This window comes from Callorhinus ursinus, unplaced genomic scaffold (assembly GCF_003265705.2).
Source record: "Callorhinus ursinus isolate GAN/ISIS: 27379988/994484 unplaced genomic scaffold, GSC_fseal_2.0 scaffold90, whole genome shotgun sequence".
Classification (NCBI taxonomy): Eukaryota; Metazoa; Chordata; class Mammalia; order Carnivora; family Otariidae; genus Callorhinus; species Callorhinus ursinus.
Genome location: NW_027397152.1, coordinates 1,489,302 through 1,512,654, shown reverse-complemented (window position 1 = coordinate 1,512,654; position 23,353 = coordinate 1,489,302). Strand labels below are relative to the sequence as shown.

General features: G+C 44.8%; 1 protein-coding gene across 6 annotated transcripts in view; it reads left to right on the top strand.

Moving 5' to 3' along the window:
• The window catches only part of PIP5K1A (phosphatidylinositol-4-phosphate 5-kinase type 1 alpha), a 37,907-nt gene extending 23,743 nt beyond the window's left edge, over window positions 1-14,164 (top strand). For all 6 annotated transcript variants that reach the window (XM_073888452.1, XM_025858341.2, XM_025858339.2 and 3 more), the window contains 9 exons: window positions 711-1,010; window positions 4,978-5,183; window positions 5,969-6,052; window positions 6,872-6,920; window positions 7,129-7,213; window positions 8,290-8,436; window positions 8,638-8,767; window positions 12,199-12,247; window positions 12,533-14,164. In XM_073888452.1, coding sequence (XP_073744553.1) covers window positions 711-1,010; window positions 4,978-5,183; window positions 5,969-6,052; window positions 6,872-6,920; window positions 7,129-7,213; window positions 8,290-8,436; window positions 8,638-8,767; window positions 12,199-12,247; window positions 12,533-12,535 — 1,053 coding nt within the window. In that variant the 3' untranslated portion in view covers window positions 12,536-14,164. The remainder of the gene's footprint in view (window positions 1-710; window positions 1,011-4,977; window positions 5,184-5,968; window positions 6,053-6,871; window positions 6,921-7,128; window positions 7,214-8,289; window positions 8,437-8,637; window positions 8,768-12,198; window positions 12,248-12,532) is intronic.
• Window positions 14,165-23,353: the final 9,189 nt, after the last annotated feature.

Below are 23,353 nucleotides of genomic sequence, written 5' to 3'. Positions count from 1 at the left end.
ATTTATTTATTTGACAGAGACATAGCGAGAGAGGGAACATAAGCAGGGGGAGTGGGAGAAGAAGAAGCAGGCTTCCCGCTGAGCAGGGAGCCCGATGTGGGGTTCGATCCCAGGACCCTGGGTCATGACCTGAGCTGAAGGCAGACACTTAACAACTGAGCCACCCAGGCACCCCCCTATCTGTCCTATTTTAAGTGTTATTTGACTTAGACTATCCTACCCAAAGTTGAAATTCAGTGATAATTTTGTTTTCTGTTCTTAGTCATCCTATACTAGGAAATGAGGTTGGTTACTTCTCTTGATAGTACTCTACTCCATCTTACTCTGACTGACAGCTCTTGGAGCTTCTGGAGAAGTTAGTTTTGCTTTGCATCACACCCACAAGAATATACTGTACTAAGGGCTTAGAGTTAAGACTTTTTCAACACGATCTTTTCTTAAATCTCTCTAAAAGAATATACCCATCATATATTGAGTATCCTGACTGATTACTGTATTGGAGGGTCTGTGGCTCAGCTTGGTGTGATCCGATTCCTGAAGATAGATGTATTGGGCAATTGTAAACAAATATGATGTGGGCTTATGGGCAGATAGATTGTACCTGAATCCCATATAGCAGACAAAGAAGGTGGGTGGCAACTTTTACCCTTGAGTTTCACTGAAAATCAGCTGACTTGCTCTCCTGCTTCTTTTTACTTTTGTCCCCTCAGAACCTCAACCAGAATCCTCGAACTTTGCTGCCTAAATTCTATGGGCTGTACTGTGTGCAGGCAGGTGGTAAGAACATTCGAATTGTGGTGATGAACAATCTCTTACCACGGTCGGTCAAGATGCACATCAAATATGACCTCAAGGGTTCTACCTACAAACGGCGGGCTTCCCAAAAAGAGCGAGAGAAGCCTCTCCCCACCTTTAAAGACCTGGACTTCTTACAAGACATTCCAGATGGTCTTTTTTTGGATGCTGACATGTACAACGCTCTATGTAAGACCCTACAGCGTGACTGTTTGGTGAGTTTATCATATTTCCTTCCCTCTCAGATACCAAAAATCTCAGCCACTAAAACAGCTTTTTGTTCTTAGGGTTCAAATCTGTATGGGATGGGACTCAGTTCCTTAGCTCTGTATGTCCCAGACTTTATTTAAAATAACTTTTACATTAGGTTATTGCTGAGTCTTTATATTTTTACATTCTGTTTATCCTCCCCCACCTGGCTTCATTTTCTTTACCTCTCCTAGGCCTCATAATCCTACAGTTTCCTTATTTTCATACCAGCACCATCATTCCTCAGATCTTGGTCCTGCCTGCCAGATTCAAATTTATATCTTGGAAGCTGAGTGCTGCTGAAGGAAATCACACACCTATGTCTATTCTACCAACATCTCTACATGTTGACACTATCCAGCCTCAGTATTGTTCACCATTCCACTTCCTGTTCCTCTCAGCACAGGTGTCACACGATTGGCACTCTCTCCAAACCATTTTCTAACTCTTAATACCCCAGCCTTGTTTCTCAACAGATTACCTCACTCTTCTATTCCATACCACCCCCTTGTCCTGCTCCCAGCCCCAGTTTATAAACATGTCTATACTTACCCATCTTTAATCTTCTTTCTGCCCAATTTGGTGGCTTATTCCAGGTCAGTCACTTCTCAGGACTGTTTCTTTAGGGTTCTGTTTCACATCTTGCTTCCTTTCCCTCCCCTGGCTTCAGCCTCTACCAACTGTTTTCTTTCTGCATGCAAGCCAACTTTTATCTCTTCCATCTTAAGGTTAGGAGGATTTTTTATTTTATTTTTTTTTTAAGATTTTATTTATTTGACAGAGCACTAGCAGGGGGAGCTGCAGGCAGAGGGAGAGGGAGAAGCAGGCTCCCCGCGGAGCAAGGAGCCCAGTGCGGGCCTCGATCCCAGGACCCTGGGATCATGACCTGAGCCAAAGGCAAACACTTAACCAACTGAGCCACCATGGTGCCCCTGGAGTTTTTTTTTTGTTTGTTTGTTTGTTTTTTACTTCCATTGTCTCCATGTAATAATGCTTCCATTTTTCCTTTTCATTTATGTTCTATTCCTGCCTCAACTCACTGTCATGGCTTTTGCTCTCACCCCTTCAGTTGAACTACCCTCCCTAGTGCCCACCTGGGATGCCAAGTAGAGAATATTTCTCAGTCCTTACTTGCATTTTCTGCTGCTTGAAAGTTTATTTCCATTTTCTTAACGTACCTTCTTTTGGATTTTGTGACACCTTTTCCTACTGATTTTTTTGCATCTCTGATTGTTTTTTTTCTCAACTGCTATTGTAGGATCATCTTCCTCTACTCCATAACGTTGTCCATCCTTGTCCTTTGCTTACTCTGCATCTACTTGTAGGGTAATGCTTATTTTAGTTTGGCTCCTTTGGTTGAAAGGACTGGACACAGTAGAATAAAGAGTTGTTTTAAGAAACTATACATAAGGGGCGCCTGGGTGGCTCAGTTGTTAAGCGTCTGCCTTCGGCTCAGGTCATGATCCCAGAGTCCTGGGATCAAGCCCCTCATTGGACTCCCTGCTCAGCGGGAAGCCTGCTTCTCCCTCTCCTGCTCCCCCTGCTGTGTTCCCTCTCTCGCTGTGTCTCTCTCTGTCAAATAAATAAAATCTTTAAAAAAAAAGAAAGAAAGAAAGAAAGTATACATAAGAATCACTCCTGTGCTTTCTTCATCCCTTTCTCCACCAACCTAGCAAAACACCTTTGGTTGAGCTGCATCACCAAAGTGGGCTACTGGAACTGGTGAGAGTATACCCTTTTGCACTCTGTTCTGGGATGGAAAGAGGGTTGAGAACTATAGGATATAATCCAGGCTTCTTGGTGCGCCTGGGTGGTTCAGTTGGTTAAGCATCTGCCTTTGGCTTAGGTCATGATCCCAGAGTCCTGGGATCAAGCCCCACAATGAGCTCTCTGCTCAGCGGGGAATGCATGCATGCGCGTGCGTGCACTCTCTCTGTCTCTCTGTGTCAAATAAAATCTTCAAAAAAAAAAAAAATCTGGGGTCCTTAATATGATATATCAAGCCTGTCATTATTTTTGCTTCTATCAGTCTCTGTAATCTGCCACACCTGTCCTTTGCATTTTCTGTTTTAGCAGTATGAAATTATACCTCCCTGCACATAATGTGCTGTTTGTTTCATGCTTCCAGGCGTTGGAGTATTCCTTCCTTTATTTGTTTGGACTTACTTTCTAATTTATTCTTCATAAACTTATTTACGTATCACTTCCTGACCTCCTCCATACTATCAATCATGTAAGCACTTCTGTTGTTGCATGTATTAGGCTGTATTGGATTTATTTTTACATTTATTTTCTTTCCTAAATGATAATATTGTTGAGAACAGAAACTCTGGAGTATCTTTGTATCCCCATAAACAGGCACAACGCCTACAGGTGGTAGGGCTTCAGTAAATACTGAACCGAATCAAAGCTGGTTATATAAAGTCCTGCAACAGATATACTCCATCATGAAATGTACTTTTACCACACCTTCCTTGTGGATTCTTTACAGCACAAATACGTATTCCACGTTCCATTGAGAACGTAATGCTCTTTTCACAAATAGATAGAAGGAAAGAACAAACAGAGGGTGTTGTGGGCTAGTCAGTGGCCTAATATATATTTACTCAAATAGAAGAAAGCTGAGTGGATAGAAATAATGAGGAGATTAATACATTTTTCTCCAGGGAGTAGGAGAAGCAAAGGATAAGCCTATAGTTAACCCTGGAGGTCAAGAATAATTGAATCTTGGGGCACCTGGGTAGCTCAGTTGGGGGAATGTGCAACTCTTGATCTTGTGGTTGTGAGTTCAAGCCCCACGTTGGATATACAGATTATTTGAAATTTAAAAAAATATATATATTTTTTAAGATTTTATGTATTGGGGTGCCTGGGTGGCTCAGATGGTTCAGTGTCTGCCTTCGGCTCAGGTCATGATCCCGGGGTCCTGGGATCGAGTCCCGCATCGGGCTCCCTGCTCCTTGGGAGCCTGCTTCTCCCTCTGCTTCTCTCTCTCTCTCTCTCTCTCTCTCTCATGAATAAATAAAATCTTTAAAAAAAAGATTTTATGTATTTATTTTAAGAGAGATACAGAGATAGTGAGAGAGCTCAAGTAGGAAGGAGAGGGAGAAGCAGGCTCCCTGTTGAGCAAGGAGCTGGACGTGGGGCTCGATCCCAGGACCCTGGGATCATGACCTGAGCCAAAGGCAGACGTTTAAGTGACTGAGCCACCCAGGCGCCCCTAGAGATTACTTGAAAATAAAACCTTTAGGGGCCCCTGGGTGGTGCAGTCAGTTGAGCATCCGACTCTTGGTTTTCTCAGGTTGTGATCTCAAGGTCGTGAGAATGAGCCCTGCATCAGCTCCACCTTGAGCGTGGAGTCTGCTGAAGTTTTTCTCTCCCTCTGCGCTTCCCCCTCCCTATGTGCCCCTCTCTCTCTGTCTCCCTCTCAAATCTTTAAAAAAATAAAGTCATAAAAAAAATGAGGGCGCCTGGGTGGCTCAGTCGGTTAAGCGTCTGCCTTCAGTTCAGGCCATGATCCCAGAGTCCCAGGATTGAGCCCTGCATTAGGCTCCGTGCTCAGCGGGGATTCTGCTTCTCCCTCTGATCCTCCCCCCTCCCATGCTCTCTCTCTCAAATAAATAAAATCTTTAAAAAAAATTAAAAATAAAAATAGGGGGCACCTGGGTGGCTCAGTCGTTAGGCTTCCGCCTTCGGCTCAGGTCATGATCCCAGGGTCCTGGGATTGAGCCCCGCATCGGGCTCCCTGCTCAGCGGGAAGCCTGCTTCTCCCTCTCCCACTCCCCCTGCTTGTGCTCCCTCACTGTGTCTCTCTCTGTCAAATAAATAAATAAAATCTTAAAGAAAGAATAATTAGGAAAGCTGTGAGATCCTGAAAAAAATCCTCATACCTCCCAAGGCTCAGAACATGGTTTGTTTTTTTCCTTTCATTAGGTGCTGCAGAGCTTCAAGATAATGGACTATAGCCTCTTGATGTCGATCCATAACATAGATCATGCTCAACGAGAGCCCTTAGGCAGTGAAGCACAATCCTCAGCTGACACTCGCAGACCAGCCCCCCAAAAGGCTCTTTATTCCACAGCTATGGAATCTATCCAGGGCGAGGCTCGGCGAGGTGGCACCATGGAGACTGATGACCAGTGAGTGGGCTCAGGGGCACCAGGAAGGAGAGCGTAGACACGGCATTTTTTTTTTTTCTTGAGGAAAGGATGCAGCTCCTGGCATCAGAGTAGCCCCAATTCAGCAGTTAAGTTGACAGTATTAACACTTATGAAACTATAGAACAAGCCTGCTTAAGAATGTAAAAGGAAAGGAAGAGGGCTTAAATTGGGGATCTCTAGTACATCTGGGAAGGAGAACTATTTAAAATTAAAACACCTTTCAAAAAGAATATACTCAGAGTCCGAGACACATGTCTGCATATTCTATTAGAACTTCACCAAAAGTAATTTACTATAGGCAGCTTTATGGAAGGAGTCTTTCTTACCATCACGGATCTATCAAGGAAGTGTATTTACTGAAGCATCATAAATGTCTTGTAAGTGGTTTCATTTTTAAGGTTGCCTTTACTGTGACTCTCAAGAAGAGTGTCCTAGTGGGTGTGAATTAGAATATGAAAGTACTGAGCAAGTTCAGAGTTATCTGAGCTTTTCCAGTGTAGCTGAGTAGGGGTGACTTTAGATTCTTTGGTGGAATTGGGGTCGGAGAGGCAGGCGAGTGAGACTTGGAGAGAAAGAGGTTATAATACATACTCCAGAGCGGCTCTTGGAGTTGGAGGAAGGTTTTCACTCTTCCCCAGTTTATGGAAGATGGGACAGTTATGGTTAGGTCTCAGTTCCCTGTCCTGATCTGGCTCGAGGTTAGGAGAAACCCTTGTGCTAGGCCAGAGATTTTCTTACTGTTTTCTTCTTGTCTTCCGGAACAGTATGGGTGGCATCCCTGCCCGCAATAGTAAAGGGGAAAGGCTGCTGCTTTATATTGGGATCATTGACATTCTCCAGTCTTACAGGTGAGGAGCATATGGATCCCAAATGAGGGGGCAGAGTGGTTGCGGATAACCATTCACATTTCTCCTTTAGATGGGTTTGTCACTCTTCCTGAAACAGGAACAGAGTTGCATTCTAGCTGCTTACCTCATCAGGTTTCAGATGGTGGTTTATTTCCTTGATTTTGCCTGTCTCCTTGACTTCATTACCCTGCCACCTTCCCAACCATAACGTATACCTCTGTGGAGAGCTGAGTCAGTCCTCAGAAGCACCAGGGTAGAATACACCATCTGTCTGGCTCTTTGTGAAAAACCTGGGAGATGAGTCATACTCCACGTTGGGATACAGCTGGAAACATGTTCCTCTTTTCCTTGGAGGAAAAACAAGAGGATCACTGTGTCCTATGCTATTAACCTATGGAACTGAGGCAGTGAAGTGATAGGGAGGATCTGGAAATGTTACATCCCAGTTTTACCCCTAAAAACAGGTTTCAGCTACTAATGACTGGACAATCCTTGGTTGACTGTTTCAGAGTATTATCATCCAGTTTTAACTCCCCTCTTCAGGCATGTGCATATATCCCTTCATTTCTCCTTTTGCAATAAATGTTCTTGTCCCTGACTTGCCAGGGACATACTAAGTTCCCTTTTTCCATGGGGGAGGTAATTAACTTCCCTAGAGACAGCTTTGATCTCCGTCCTGAACGAGCACTACTGTGTCTGTTCTTTGGAAAGCCAGTGTAATAGAGGGAGTGCTTTCCCAGCTTCTTTAACTTCATAAAAGAGAAAACTGTCATTCATTTAAAAATTCTGTGACTATGTGACACACATTTTTCTTGGCAGGTTTGTTAAGAAGTTGGAGCACTCTTGGAAAGCCCTGGTACATGATGGGGTGAGTAGCAGTTTGCTAGAGGCCCTCCTCCCGCCTCCTTTAGTTCTGATTTGCCCCCTCAGTTTCTTCTTTCTTTCTTATTTCATTTGTGGGTTCTACCCTTCTGCTAGGGTCTCAGCCTAGAGGAAAATGGCCCTTGGACTAAATAGCGATCCTCTTGCTGGGCCTCCCCCTCTTTAACTCTGCAGCCATGTCTTCTGCTCTGCAGGACACCGTATCGGTGCATCGCCCAGGCTTCTATGCTGAACGGTTCCAGCGCTTCATGTGCAGCACGGTGTTCAAGAAGATACCCCGTAAGTGGCTTCTACCAGATGACCCCCCAATGACTCCCTTACTCCAGGAGATGGGTGGGCAAGACACCTCTGTCAGGGAACTGCCAAAGCCTCTTCTGCTCTACCCACATCCCGTGAGAGCTGCTGCCCGTCTTTATGTCAGTCACTCTGTCTGTCCCAGTGGTTTCCGAGTTGCTGCTTTTCCCCTGGCTCTCCCTTCGTGTGTCATTGAGGTGAGGGGCATTTCTGGGAAATTGGTGGGATTGGGGGAGGGGGGAGGAAAGTGTCATTGTGGGAGTAGGATCCTATGGCATAGGCTGAGATAGAGGCAGACCTACAGACAGAGATAGGTGAAGATGTTACCAGTGTTTTGTTTTCTCTTCATATCCCCAGTGCCAAGGACTCTCAGACTAGGATCAAAGGGTTGGAGAAGCATATACTGATTTCTGCTTAGCAGTCGTTCTTACTCTCTTCCCTCAACTTTCTTGGCTGGAAGGTGCCAGTATTCTTCTTTCCCAGCCTTTCAGTGGTGCTGCCATTGGCAAATTTCCAGCTCCTCCTTCCCGCCGCCTCATCATAGGCCTCCGTCGCCCCATCGGTGCGGCAGAGGGGACTTAGGCATGCCAGACAGTCTTAAGAAACGTGAGGAAATCCCCTCAAAGTCTTTTCAGCGTGACATATAAGCAAGTGTAAAGTATCACGGTGCTGTGTGCATAAGTGCTACAAGGATGCAGAGTGAAAGGGTCCTCTTCGTCTGCTTGAACTGGAGGATGCTATTAAAGAACAAGGGAGTGACGGAATGGAGGACATCTCATCCGGTGGAAGCAAAGCCATGGAGGTTGTGTGTAGCGGGGGCAAGATATGTATGTGTCTGCTTTCGTCTTGGTTCTCTGCTTTCCAAAGTGAGGTGAACCGAGATGCACACCCTCTCCTCTGAAAGAGTAGTTCGTAGAGCCTGTCTTTGTTGACATTAGTCCTTCTTCCCGCTTTGCAGAGCACCTTTGGGTTTGTGTTGGGGATGCTAGCAATTTGTATCTATGTCTTGGTGATGGTTTCTCAGGTGGGTGCTAAGTAGGCTTTCTCTTTCCCTTTTGAAGTGAAGCCCTCTCCTTCCAAAAAGTTTCGGTCTGGCTCATCTTTCTCTCGGCGAGCAGGCCCCAGCGGCAACTCCTGCATTACTTACCAGACATCGGTCTCTGGGGAGCACAAGGCACAAGTGACAACCAAGGCGGAAGTGGAGCCAGGTCAGCGCCAGGGCTGGGGTTCCCATGTGATTGGGCACTCCCTCCCTTCCTTCTGAGCCCTGTCTTATCTGCCTAGGACCTCTACTCCCTGTTCCTATTCAGGAAAAGCCAAGTTGCTACATTTTTTCCCCCCTGTATTTCCCCCACCCCATTTTGTCTTCTTTTTTATTTATTGATTTTTTTCCCTTTTCTTTTTTCCAGGCGTCCACTTCGGTCGTCCTGATGTTTTACCTCAGACTCCACCTTTGGAGAAAGTCAGTGAGGTCTCGACTATTCCTGACCCCTATTTCTCACCTGTAGTTGGAGAGACTTTGCAAATGCAAACTACAAGGTTGGTTCCTTGGCCCCTTTCTTCATATAATCTTTTCATCTCTCTCTCTTCAGGTCCTTGGGAACCTCCATAATTTTTTTTTTTCAAGAGATCATTGTTTGTCTTTTGCTCTTCACTAGATTTTTCCAGGTTTACTTTCCTTTAGCTCATCTTTAGTGATTTGGAGAAGTGTGTCAATATCTCTGCATCTTTAGGGGGTGTGCAGACTATTTTGATAGTCAAAATACACCCCAACTAACCCTTTATCTCTTGGTGAGTTAGGTGAGAATTCTCAGCTTACTTTGTAAGCCTGGAAAGATTGCTGGGCAGTGAAGAAAATGAACAATCTTTTAAAAGGACCCATTCTAAAGGTTGTGATTTAATTTTGTTACATGGTGTGTTGATTATCTATTCCATCATAATAAATTAACCCAAAACTTAGTGGATTAAAATAACAAACACATATCATAGTTTCTGTGAGTCAGGAATGTGCGTACAGCCTAGCTGGGTCCTCTGGCTCAAGGTGTTTCATGAGGTGTTGGCCTGGGCCTCCCATCTCTTCTGAAGATTCAGCTGAGAGGCTCCACTTCTAAGCTCATGTATATGCTTATTGGCAGGATTCAGTTCCTTGTGGGTTGCTGGACAGAGGGCCTTAGTTCCTTGCTGGCAGTTGGCTGGGGGCCTCCCTTGGTTCTTTGCCACATGAGCCTCTCCTTAGGACAATTCACAACATCGCAACTGGCTTCCCTCAGAGTGAGCAATTGAGAGTGCATGCACCTATGCAGAATTCATAATCTTTTTGTGACCTAATCTCAGAATTGACATACTATCACCAGTACTGCATTCTAGTCACTGAATCTAGCCCACACTCACAAAGAAGGGATTCCACAAAGGTGTGAATACCAGGATGCAGAACTCACTGGGAGCCACCTCAAAAGTGACCTATCACAGTCCATCTTCTGGCCCCCAGTGATTCCTATCCCTCCCTGTGCAAAATGCATTCATTTGCGCCCACGGTCTTCAAAAGTCTCATCCCGTTAGAGCAGCAGCTTAAATTCCAGAATTTTGTCATCTCAAGTAGGTCTTGGTTTGGAGGAGCTCCCCAGGTATTGTTCCATGAGTACGGTTGCTCTCAGTCTTTGGACTTGTGAAACTAAAGAGATAGCTGTTTTCTCGCTGCACACCCAGCAGACAATGGTGAGGCAGTAAGTAGCTAACCACTGAACACTCCTGTGCAGGAAGAGTGAGGGAGGCACAGAGCTAGTCCAAAATCCAGCAACTGTTGGAGTTGCTTTGATCAGAGGATAAGTTGGGGGTAATTCTCCATGACTCTCGACTCCACCCTTTGAACTCGTGGTTTTGCTTTCTGAGTCTTCCTTTTTCATGAAAGCTAGCATGTGTTTGCAGCTGAGTAATTTACTCAGCCTGCTTCCTGCCAGTACAATTTTGGGGTCCAGTGGTTTCTTCATTTTGCACTGTGTCTGTCCCTTTCAGTCAGTCCAAGCTGTGAATGTTTCTGCTGTTATAATGCCCTCAAAGATTTTGTGGGCCTCCCGTGAGTCTCACTGGAATTCAGTGCCCTCGACAAAAGCCACACCACAGATACCTTCTTCCTAAGCCCTGTGCTTCTTAGAGATGTTAAGTTGAGAGGATCTGGGTGATGTTTTTGAATGGTCTTTTGTATGATTGAACAGTACTGTAAGGAACCAACTTTGATTTTTCTGAAGTCTTAAATATTTTACAGTCATAACTTGGCTTTGTCTCTAGACCACATTTTCCTGGCAGTGCCCAGGTTTTATGCTTGCTCACAAACTGTTTCTTAATTTTATAGCATTGTTTGCTATCTGCTGGAGGGGCTCAGAATTTTCAAAACCATCAATCCTGGCAAGTCGTCCTTTTATTTAATAGTCCTTCCCTTAATTTTTTTCTTCTCATTTTACTATAAGCATTAAGAAGGAACCAGGTGGCACCTTTAGCACTTTGTTTAGAATTCTCCTTAGGTAGATCACCCAATTCATTAGACACATATTCTGCTTTTCACGTAACTGCATATGACATTGTTGCAAAACTTTGTTCCACTGCATTACAGGGATCCCTTTCCTTCAGTTTCCCGTAAGATTTTTCTCACTTGCCTTTGAGCCCACACTGGCAACTCCCTCATTCAAGTCTAAATTCTACAGTATATTCATGGCACTTTTAAACTTTCACTAAAATGCTGCTTAAAGCCCACTTCCCTCTTCCAAAGCCACTTCCACTTTTTAGTTTTTTAAAAATTTCAGTAGCACTTCACTTCCAGGTACAAAAATTTATATTATTGTATAACAAATTACCCCCAGCGTGGCAGCTAAAAACTATAAACATTTATTATCTCAGATTTTATGCAGCTTAAATATCTAGGAGTGACTTAGCTGGGTGCCACTGGCTCAGGGTCTCTCAGGAGGTTACAGTGAAGCTGTTAGTCAGGGAAGTAGTCTCATCTGGAGGCTCGACCCGAGGGATGATCAACTTCTAAGCTCACTTATGTGGTTGTTGGCAAGATTCGGTTCCTTGCAGGCTGTTGGCCAGTGGTCCTGCCTCAGTTCCTTGTCACATGCTTTCCCCATGTGGCAGCTAGCTTCCCTCAGAGCAAACAGTTAGTGAGAGAGCTCGAGCCCAAGAAGAAGCTAGGTAGGGTCTTTTTTTTTTTTTTTTTTTTAATTTTATTTGACATAGAGACAGAGAGAGGGAAAACAAGCAGGGGGAGTAGGAGAGGGAGAAGCAGGCTTCCTGCTGAGCAGGGTGCCCGATGTGGGGCTTGATCCCAGGACCCTGGGACCTGAGCTGAAGGCAGAGAGGCTTAACCGTCTGAGCCACCCAGGCGCCCCTAGGTAGGGTCTTTTTGTAACCTAATCTCAGAATTGATGTTCCATCACCTGGCCTACATTCTGTCCTCTGGAAGAGAGTCACTAAATCCAGACCTCATTCAAGAGGAGAGAATTACACAATGGTGCAAATATCAGGCAGCAGTGATCACTGAGTGCCTACCACACCTGGGAATTGAGGACAGAAGGGGAGGGATTAGGAAATATTTTTGTAGTACTCAAGAAGCTAGTTAATTAAATTAACTATTAATTAAAACAACATGCTTCTAAGTCTGGTAGTTTCTTAGCCTCTTCTGACAGAGACAGCGAGAGAGGGAACACAGCAGGGGGAGTGGGAAAGGGAGAAGCAGGCTTCCCGCGGAGCAGGGAGCCCGATGCGGGGCCCAGGACCCTGGGATCATGACCTGAGCTGAAGGCAGACGCTTAACGACTGAGCCACCCAGGCGCCCCAGCCTCTTCTTTCTGAATCCTAAGTTGATCTTGAAGTGAAATATGGATAAGCAGTACGAGATCTGACGTGAGAGGATCGTCCTTTCTCTTCCTTATCTTCTAATTCTTCTCTCTGCCTCCATTTTTTTTTTCTCCTGTTAGTTCAACCCTCTTGGAAAAGCCTGAAGTTGCAGAGTCAGAGTTCACCCATGTGAGTGTCTGGGATGTGGGGGAGGTGAATGCTTTATTTGAAGGGTATAAGGAGGATCACTGATGGAGTGGAACAGGGAGTTAATTTGCAAGGTTACAGGAACTGGGTGCCCTTTCAATCTTGCCTTTTTAAATTTTGTGGGGACCTTGTACTTGGAAGCAGAGGATGAAGTAGAAGAAAACCTAACTCTGCCAGTCAGGCTGAAATGAACTTGAATTCCATTCCTGCCTCCTCATTTCATACTCCACAGCCTTAACTTTACACCCTTTCTCTTTCCCTTTCCAGTGAGCAAAAAAACTCAGAAGACCTGGAACAAGATTCTACCAGCTTAGTGATCCCAAGAAGCCAGCCCTTGCCCCAGCAATGCTGAGTTTTCTTCTTCGTGGTCATCACAAAAGGAGTGTAATGGAGGCGAGGGGAGCTCTCGGTTTCCTTTCTGAAGAACCTCTTCTCCTTCCCCTTCCTGACGAATGGGCATTGGTGCCTCAGACAGTTGAGGACAGCAGCATCTTCTCCACTTCTGAGTTAGTGGGCACGAGTTTTCAACTGACCAGCCTTGGTTTCCACAATGGAATTGTTTTCAAGCCCCCATTCTTCCTGCTGGAAGTGGGGTTGCTGGACTTGGTGGTTTTCTTCCTCTTCACCTACCTTTCACTGGGAGCTGGACTCTTAACTTCCTCAGGACAGACTGGCTGGCACATTATCTCCGCCTTCATGCTTTCTCTGGAAGAAGACCCTTGTAATCTTTGTAAAGGTTTTGGGGAGTCAGGGTGTTAAGCCAACTCCCACCTTCCTTTTTTTTCCTTAAAAAAAGGAAAAGAAAAACTAGCACACAGCCCACAATTTGAAGCCAGACAGTGTCAGATCAAAACTGTATCAGTGTTGGGAGAGATGCCTGTTTGTGGGGTTCCCTCAGAAGAGCCCCCTGGTGTTTGAGAAATGGAACTAAGGAGCTGCTTTGCCAGAAGCAGCTCCTCTTTAACAACTCCTCTCTTGATGAATTTCTTAAGGCTGAAGGAATGGAGAGAGTGGGACATGGGGTAATCTTTACCCCTTTTGTTGAACAGTAGAGCAGTCATGGGACCAGAAGATCAGAGCCCTTGCTAGGCAGGACCCGGCTTACTGCCAGGCCATCACAATTATTACTGTTTTGCAATTGGAAATGTATTCTGCTTGTTTTTCTAAATATGAAGACTTAATCAAATGAATTTGGATCCTTCTCAAAAGGAGGTTTATTCCTTGCTCTTCCCACCTTTTCCGACAGCGTTGGAAGGAGGAGCTGAGGTGCAGAAGGGACACCTGTGTCCGTTTAACAGGCAGTCTGTATCTATGAGGCTAGAGAATATTCGCTTAGACGCACGGGGAGCCAGCAGATTCTTGCCTAGGTGAGGTCATTGCTGCAGAGAACTCAGAAATGGGAGCTGTGTAATCCACCTGTACCCCATCTCCCAAGAGTTGCGGTTCCCCACCTGATCCTCCTTCTCCTGTCTGGGGACTAAGGAGGCATCTCAGGCAGATTATTGAATACTGTCCTGTCTCCATCCTGCCCGACCTTGATAGTAGGTTAGCCCGTCCCCCAAGTAACTGTCTATATTAGACACCCCCAGCCAGTTTCTGGCTGCCTGTCTTTGCTGCCATGTTCTTTTTTACAAGAAGGAAAGAAACAATTCTTGCTATTTTTTTTTTCATAATTTACTATTTATGATGTATTTAAGTGTTTTATTCAGGACAGAGTTCTGTAGGGAGTGGGAGGGAATATTTGAGGGAGGCTGGGTCTTAGGGAAGGGAATGGGGAATCAACATTTTTATGAAGTGTCACTATTTGCCTCCACTTTGTATTGTTCAGAAATGGCAAATGCAATATAAAAGTGATAAATACCTGGTTTTAATGTATTAAACTTTCATCATTTATTTAGACCTCTTGTTTCTTTCTAATTCTTTTTCATACACCATCTGCTCCACCCTCCTGCCTCAGCTCGGGCTCAGTGTTGTTTGCAGTGCCCTGAGCAAATGCGTCCTCGCCAGCTGCCTTCAGTCTGGTGCAGGCTGGTACTGGCTTCATTCCCTACCTTCCAGGCACCTGTCCACTTGAACAACTTCAACTTGACAAGGAAAAGCCGTGAATGAACATAAAGACAATTACTGTAGGTCTATTGCCTAAGTGGCAACCTACTTTAACTGACGGATCTGGGAATCCAAAGCTCAAAGTCTTCCTCAAGTTTAGGAGGAGAGGAGGAGGGACAAAGCAAGCCTGAGATCATTTGGCCTTTGGATTCCCTCTTTCCTTCCCCTGACCTGGTGCTAAGGTGTCACTTAGAAGACCACAGAGAGGGCGCCTGGGTGGCTCAGTCGTTGGGCGTCTGCCTTCGGCTCAGGTCATGGTCCCAGGGTCCTGGGATCGAGCCCCGCATCGGGCTCCCTGCTCGGCAGGAGGCCAGCTTCTCCTTCCGCCTCTGCCCCTGCTTGTGTTCCCTCTCTCGCTGTGTCTCTCTCTGTCAAATAAATAAGATCTTTTAAAAAAAGAAAAAAAAAAAGACCACAGAGACTGCTTCCCTCAATTCTGTTTTCCTCTTCTGTGAGGTGGAGCTTAGTTACTAATTAGGGCTTTTTTACTGTGATGGGAAACTAGTCCAAAGAGGGGGTGCTTGTTCTAAGGTATGCGGGTAGGGAAGTTTGGAGAGAAGCAAGTTAACTAGTGTTCTTTCCACAGCACTATTCCTTATCTTGTTAAGATCGTTCTACAAATATTTATGCAGCAACTAATGAGCAATTCACTGGGTAGTTGGAGGTCAAAAGAAGTAATTGACCTTCAAGAGTTTACAGGAAGAGCACACACGTACTTGTGTGTACACAAAACATTTTAGATGGATTATAATTAAGGATACCAGTTCTCTGAGAGAATGGTACAGAATATATTAGGTGGAAGAAAATTAGAGGTTACTGTGGACTAGAAGTGTTGGAGAAAGTTGCACATGAACCCAAGGGTCTAGAGGTACGAGAAGGGTCCTTGTTTCAGAGAACAAGGAAGAGCCCACAGTGGAAGCAATGGTGGAGGAGATCTGAGTGAGAATCTTGGGAGTAGGTATAGGTGGAGACCACACAGGAAACCCTGATTGCTAAGCCGAGGAATTTTTTTTTTTAGGATTTTATTTGAGATAGCATGAGCAGGGTGAGGGTGGGCAGAGGGAGAGGGAGAAGCAGACTCCTGGCTGAGCAGGGAGCCCGATGCGGGGCTCGATCCCATAACCCCAGGATCATGACCTGAGCTGACAGCAGACGCTTAATCAACTGAGCCACCCAGGTGCCCCTCCATAGACTTTTTAAAATTTTATTATTTTTTAAAGATTTTTATTTATTTTTTTGACAGACATAGTGAGAGAGGGATCACAAGCAGGGAGAGTGGGAGAGGGAGAAGCAGCCTCCCCGCTGAGCAGGGAGCCTGATGAAGGGCCCGATCTCAGGACCCTGCGATCATGACCTGAGCCAAAGGCAGACATTTAACCAACTGAGCCACCCAGGTGCCCCTAGCTGAGGAATTTTTTATTTTTTTAAACTAGGTAGTGAGGAACTGTAGAATGCATTTTGCCTCTAGGACATGATCGAAATAATTCAGACTAATCTGTTGACAAAGTTCTGTAAAAGTGGATAGAACAAGCAGATTAGACCATAATAATTTAGGTGTGTGGTGTAGGTGAATAGGTGTAGGAGAATAGAGGTGATGATAAAACTATGATAGGTGCGCCTGGGTGGCTCAGTCGTTAAGCATCTGCCTTCGGCTCAGATCATGATCCCAGGGTCCTGGGATTGAGCCCCGCATTGGGCTCCCTGCTCAGCGGGAAGCCTGCTTCTCTCTCTCCCACTCCCCCTGCTTGTGTTCCCTCTCTCGCTGTGTCTCTGTCAAATAAATAAATAAAATTAAAAAAAAAAGAAAACTATGATAGAACAAGTAATTGGAGTGAAGAAGGAACTGGGGATTGTCAAAGTTTTGAATTTGAGTTTAAGTCACTCCTTTAGACTGGATAAGGATAAAACTCTTTCCCTAATAGGAAATGAATCTGGGGCGCCTGGGTGGCTCAAGTCGTTGGGCGTCTGCCTTCGGCTCAGGTCATGATCCCAGCTTCCTGGGATCGAGCCCGGCGTCGGGCTCCCTGCTCGGCGGGAAGCCTGCTTCTCCCTCTTCCACTGCGCATGCTTGTGTTCCCTCTCTCACTGTCTCTCTCTCTGTCAAATAAATAAATAAAATCTTTAAAAAAAAAAAAGGAATTGAATCTGAACATGTTTTAGGCATAAGTGGTCTTTCTGCCACCCTTATCTGGTCAGTCCCTCTTCAATCATCCATTCAACTGCTGAGTGGGTGCAGTAGATACCCTCTTACAGTCAGAGGGTCCCTCTAGTGGTGAGCAGCAACCACTACTTCTATAGCAGGACCCTGCAATCCAAATGCACGTAGGGCCTGCTAAGGGGAAAACTGTGATAACTAAAAATTAAGGAAACCAAGTGAGACCATAGGATAATAAAGCTGGAGGGGCACCTGGGTGGCTCGCTTAGGCATCTGACTTCAGCTGTAGGGATCCTGGGTTTGAGCCCCGTGTGGGACTCCACAATCCGCGCGAAGGCTGCTTCTCCCTCTCCCTCTGCACCTCCCCCTGCTACTGCGCTGGCACGCGCGCTCTCTCGCGCGCGCGCTCAAATAAATAAAAATCTGGGGCGCCTGGGTGGCTCAGTCGTTAAACATCTGCCTTCGACTCAGGTCATGATCCCAGGGTCCTGGAATCTAGCCCCGCATCGGGCTCCCTGCTCCGCGTAAAGCCTGCTTCTCCCTCTCCCACTCCCCTCTGCTTGTGTTCCCTCTCTTGCTATGTCTCTGTCAAATAAATAAATAAAATCTTAAAAAAAAAAAAAAGTTCGCTCCATGCCCAGTGCAGAGTCCAAAGTGGGGCCTGAACTCAGGACCCTGAGATCAAGACCTGGCCTGGTATCAAGAGTCAGACACTTAACTGACTGAGCCACCCAAGAGCCCCTCTTTCTTTTTTTTCTTAAAGATTTTATTTTTTTAAAAAAGATTTTATTTGTCCGAGAGAGATCACAAGCAACGGGGAGGGGTAGAGAGAGAAGCAGACTCTCCGCTGAGCAGGGAGCCCGAAGGGCAACTCGATCCCAGGACCCTGGGATCATGACCTGAGCTGAAGGCAGACGCTTAATCAACTGAGCCACCCAGCCATCCCTGAATTTTTGTTAGTAGTTTTTTTTACCCTAATCTCTCTTGAACTTCCTCTAAGTTTTTGCCCCCGCCACCCAACCAAAACATCTTTTATTAAGGTCACTGATGACCATGTGCCTAAATATATCAATCCTCCTCTTACTTGATGTGTCAGCAGCATCTGACAGCTTATTACTCCCTCCACTTAGCTTCTGGGATGCTACTTTCACCTGGTTGTCCTCACCAAGGTACTGCACTGCTCCATCTCCATCCTTTACTTGTTCCTCCTTTTCTCCCTAACCACTGAATGTTGAAGTGCCCCAAGACTCAATCATAGGACCCCTTCTTTTAGTCTACATTCACTCCCTAAGTAAGTTTATAAGTCCTTACAGTAGCCTAAAGACCCTGTATAATTTGCCTAAATCCTCTGTCACCTCATGATCTAAAGACCATCTCAATATTGGCTAAAAGCTCCCAAATTTCTATCTCCAGCCCAGATCTTCCTTCTGAACCGCAAACTCATATATCTACCCGCTTACTTGACATCGCCATCTAGGTCTATTAGGCATCTTAAACCTAACATGACCAAAGCTGAATTTCTTGGTCCCGCCCCTCCTAAGGCCATCTTAAGAAATAGTGACAGGGAGCCTGACTGACTCCGTTGGTAGAGCGGGTGACTCTTGATCCCAGAGTCGTGAGTTCAAGCCCCACTTTGGGTGTAGAGCCTAGTTAAAAAATAATAATAATTTAAAAAGTAGTGATTCCATTTTTCTAGTTGTCTAAAACCAACTCTGGTGTCTTCCTTAACATTACCTTCCCTTACATCCTCCATCAAATCCATGGGCAAATTCTGTCAGTTTTGTACCTTATGAAATACTCAAAATCCAACTATATGTAACCATTCCACCTCTTGTTACCACCTAGAGCAAGCCACCATCGTATTATCTGATCACTGAAGTAGTCTCCTAATTGGTTTCTCTCCTGCTCTTTTCCCCCATAGTCCCTTCTCAATGCAGCGGACTAAGTGATGCTATTAAAACACTGCATCAGGGGGTGGGGGGATGGGTTAGCCTGGTGATGGGTATTAAAGAGGGCACATTCTGCGTGGAGCACTGGGTGTTATGCACAAACAATGAATCATGAAACACTACATCAAAAACTAATGATGTAATGTATGGTGATTAACATAACAATAAAAAATTTGAGGTAAAAAAAAAACACTACATCAAATCCCGCCTATCCTCTGTTGAAAACTTTCCAACAAGCTCTTATCTCATTCAGAATCCTTTTTTTTTTTAAAGATTTGATTTATTTATTTGAGAGAGAGAGCACATGAGAGGGGGGAGGGTCAGAGGGAGAAGCAGACTCCCGGCTGAGCAGGGAGCCCGATGCGGGACTCCGGGATCATGACCTGAGCCGAAGGCAGTCGCTTAACCAACTGAGCCACCCAGGCACCCATCATTCAGAATCCTTAAAAAGATCTATGAGGCTGTACACCAACCTCTTTACTGCCTTTGCTTCTTTGGTCTTATTTCTTCTCTCCCTCCCTCCCTCCCTCTGCTCCCCCTGCCCTTACTGAACTCCATGTTCTTAAATACATTCTTGTCTCAGGGCATTTCCACTTGCTCTTTCCCCTAGGTATTCTTTAGATCACTGTTCAGATGTAAAGCTTCCCTAATATCCTATTTATATAAAATAGAAACCACATCCACCCTGGTTTATTTTCCTCTGAAGTGATCACCATTATTTGAAAAAAATTGTATATATATATAGAGAGAGATGTATGTGCACATATACATCTATATATATATTTAAATATTTTATTTATTTGACAGAGAGAGACACAGAGAGAGAGGGAACACAAGCAGGGGGAGTGGGAGAGGGAGAAGCAGGCTTCCCGCGGAGCAGGGAGCCCGATGCAGGGCTTGATCCCAGGACCCTGGGACCATGACCTGAGCTGAAGGCAGACGCTTTATTGACTGAGCCACCCAGTCGCCCCTACATATATATATTTATTTATTTGTCAGAGAGAGGGAACACAAGCAGGGGGAGTGGGAGAGGGAGAAGCAGACTCCCCACTGAGCAAAGAGCCCGATGTGGGACTTGATCCCAGGACCCTGCAGTCATGACCCGAGCCAAAGGCAGACGCTTAACCGACTGTGCCACCCAGGCATCCTGAAAATTGTATATATTTTAATATGATGCAATATATTTTATATATCAATATATATTTATATAGAAATTTAATATATAAAACAATATGTAAATTAATAATATAGATATATTAATATAAATGATATATTAATATAAATTAATATAAATATTTCATAAATAAAATATATTAATATAAGTATAAACATATTAATATAAATTAATATATTGATATATTAATATAAGTATATATTAATATATTAATATAAATAATATAAATATAAATTAATATAAATTAATATAAATATATAAATACATAATATTTATATCTTGTTTATCTACTTATTTCCTTATTGGTTTATTGTCTGCCTTCTCCCATAGAATGTAAGCTCTGTGAGGGCAGGATTTTGTTTTGTTCCCTTCCAAGTGCCAGGAATAGTACCTGAATCAAAGGTAAATGAACAGTTTTGTTTTTGCTTTTTTCATTATAGAACTCTTGTTTTACTGAAATGTGATCCTATCAGATTTCATTTTTTGTGTGCATTGTTGCAACTCACATATCTCTTAACTGAACACCTTCTGACATAATGCTAACAGGACATCTCTGTTCAAAGAGAGTTCTCCATTCTCAGGTTGAGTTAAGTCGATCCTATAGCATCTATTTTTCACTGTCTCATTTTTTAAAAGAGTTATTTATTTATTTGAGAGAGAGAGAGTGTGGGAGGAGGGGCAGAAGGAGAGAATCTTCAAGCAGACGCCCCGCTGAGCGCAGAGCCTGTTGCAGGGCTCAATCCCACAACCTATGAGATCATGACCTGAGCCAAAACCAACAGTTGGATGCTTAACTGACTAAGCCACCTAGGTGCCCTCACTCTCTCATTTTTTAATGGTCACTATATTTTGTATTCTTTACAATATCTCCATAGACTTTTTTTTTAAGATTTTATTTATTTGACAGAGAGAGAGGGAGAACACAGCAAGGGGGGCAGCAGGCAGAGGGAGAGGGAGAAACAGGCTCCCAGCTCAGCAGGGAGCCCTATGCGGGGCTCGATCCCATAACCCCAGGATCATGAGCTGACAGCAGACGCTTAATCAACTGAGCCACCCAGGTGCCCCTCCATAGACTTTTTAAAATTTTATTATTTTTGGGCGCCTGGGTGGCTCAGTTGGTTAAGCGACTGCCTTCGGCTCAGGTCATGATCCCGGAGTCCCGGGATCGAGTCCCGCATCGGGCTCCCTGCTCAGTAAGGGAGCCTGCTTCTCCCTCTGACCCTCCCCCCCTCTCATGTACTCTCTCTCTCAAATAAATAAATAAATAAATCTTTAAAAAAAATAAAATAAAATTTTATTATTTTTTAAAGATTTTTATTTATTTTTTTGACAGAGAGAGACACAGCGAGAGAGGGATTACAAGCAGGGGGAGTGGGAGAGGGAGAAGCAGGCTTCCCGCTGAGTAGGGAGCCCGATGCAGGGGCTCGATCCCAGGACACTGGGATCATGACCTGAACTGAAGGCAGACGCTTAACGACTGAACCACCCAGGCGCCCCCCCATAGACTTTTTAAAAAAGATTTTATTTATTTATTTGAGAGAGAGCATGAGTGGGGGGAGGAGAAGAGGCAGAGGGAGAAGCAGATTCCCTGCTGAGCAGGGAGCCCCATTAGGTGCTCAATCCCTGGACCCTGGGATCACAACCTGAGCCAACTCCCTCAGCCCACCACCCTCTCGTGCTCTCTCTCACTCTCTCAAATAAATATAAATAAAATCTTTTTTAAAAAGTGTACTAACTAAACACTGGTCACAACCTATTAAATATCTGACTAAAGCTGAGAAGGTGACACTTCCCTGCACAGGTATCATGGATCATGGTTTCCCAGAACAGTGATGACATTCCAGAACATTCACTTCCTAGTCCCTTTGTTTGGGTTGAATGTTTGTCTTTGTTTACTTATACATTTAGAAGAATACTAACTTAGTTATCCCTGATGTTCAACTTGTCTCTCGAGTTGCATTATCCTGATTAACCCAGAGCATTTTTTGTTGTTGAATTTTATATTTTATGAAATACCCCTCTCCTGATCTGATTTCAGCTATTTGTGTTGATTTCTGTTTTGTACAATATTAATATAGCTACACAGCTTTCGGTTATTACTATTGCCCGGAATATTTTTTTCACTCTCTCCCTTTATTTTTACCTTTTTTTTTAAGACTTTATTTATTTATTAGAGGGAGAGAGAGAGAGCACAAGCAGGGGGAGCGGCAGGCAGAGGGCAGAGGGAGGGAGAAACATGTTCCCCGCCGAGCAGGTAGCCCAATTTGGGGCTGCTCCCAGGACCCCAGGATCATGACCTGAGCCAAAGGCAGATGCTTAACAGACTGAGCCACCCAGGCGTCCCATATTTTTACCTTCTTATCACTTAGTTTGGTGTTTCTCTATTTACATTGTGTAGCTGTTTTTAAAAAATGTATTTCTTGTCTTGTTTGCAAACTATTTTGGTTATGTTTGAACTTGTCACTAATTATTTTTCTGTGATTTCTTGTTTCCCCTTTCCTGTCTACGGTTATATTGACAGCTTCCCCCCCGCCCCCCCCCGCCATGATAGGGAGATTTTACTCCTAATCAAGCTCTGACAGTTACCAGTAATTTTTGAACATATCTATTAAAACCAACATCTAGGGGCGCCTGGGTGGCTCAGTCATGAAACTCCCAGTTTCGTGTGTGTATGGGAAGGTAATCCAAAGCTTTTTTTTTTTTAAGATTTTATATATTTATTTGAGAGAGTACGAGCGAGGGGAGGGGCAAAGGGAGAGGGAGAAGCCAGCTCCCAGCTTAGCAGGGAGCACGATGCGGGACTTGATCCCAGGACCCTGGATGATGACCTGAGCTGAAGACAGCTGCTTAACCGCCTCAGCCACCCAGGCGCCCAATCCAACACATTTTTAAATGTTATTTTTTTTTTTAAGATTTTATTTATTTGACAGAAAGAGAGACAGCGAGAGAGGGAACACAAGTAGGGGGAGCGGGAGAGGGAGAAGCAGGCTTCCCGCAGAGCAGGGAGCCCAATGTGGGGCTCGATCCCAGGACCCTGGGATCATGACCTGAGCCGAAGGCAGCCGCTTAACCGACTGAGCCACCCAGGCGCCCCTTGAATGTTATTCTTGATTAAAACAAACCAAAATGGTTTACTAGTTTGTCTCCCATTCTTTGGGAGATTAATTATAAAAGGGTTGATTCGTCAAAACTTTTCTGGGTTCTTACCATGTGTCGGGCTCTGTACTGGGCTCAGGGATGGCAAAGATTAGGACAACTTTCCTGCCCTTAATTAAATGGGAGAGAAAGATCCATATTCAGTTCTGGAGGATAAGGGCTGGTGGTTGGGTGCATAAAGCTCTATGGGAAAGTGACGGAGGTGAAAGGTCATTACCATCCCACCTGTTTCTCGGAAGCTAAGCAGGATCGGGCCTGGTTAGTGCTTGGATGGGAGATCCCACCAGTTTCTAAAAATGAAGATGCCGGCAAACACATACACAGCAATTTCAAGGGCTCCTCCACCGCCTCTTTTAGATCCGCCGGCAGGGAACTCAACCAGAGAACTTGAATAAAAGGGAAGGTAGAGGTCGGTCGGTCCTCTTTTTGCGTGTCACCTCAGTCCTTCGTCCCTTACACACCCTTTTTATTTTGGCGGCGCCTACAACTCCCAGAGCGCAACGCGGATGGAAGCGGAAGCGGCTGGCTGAGCGAGGCCTGTGATTGGT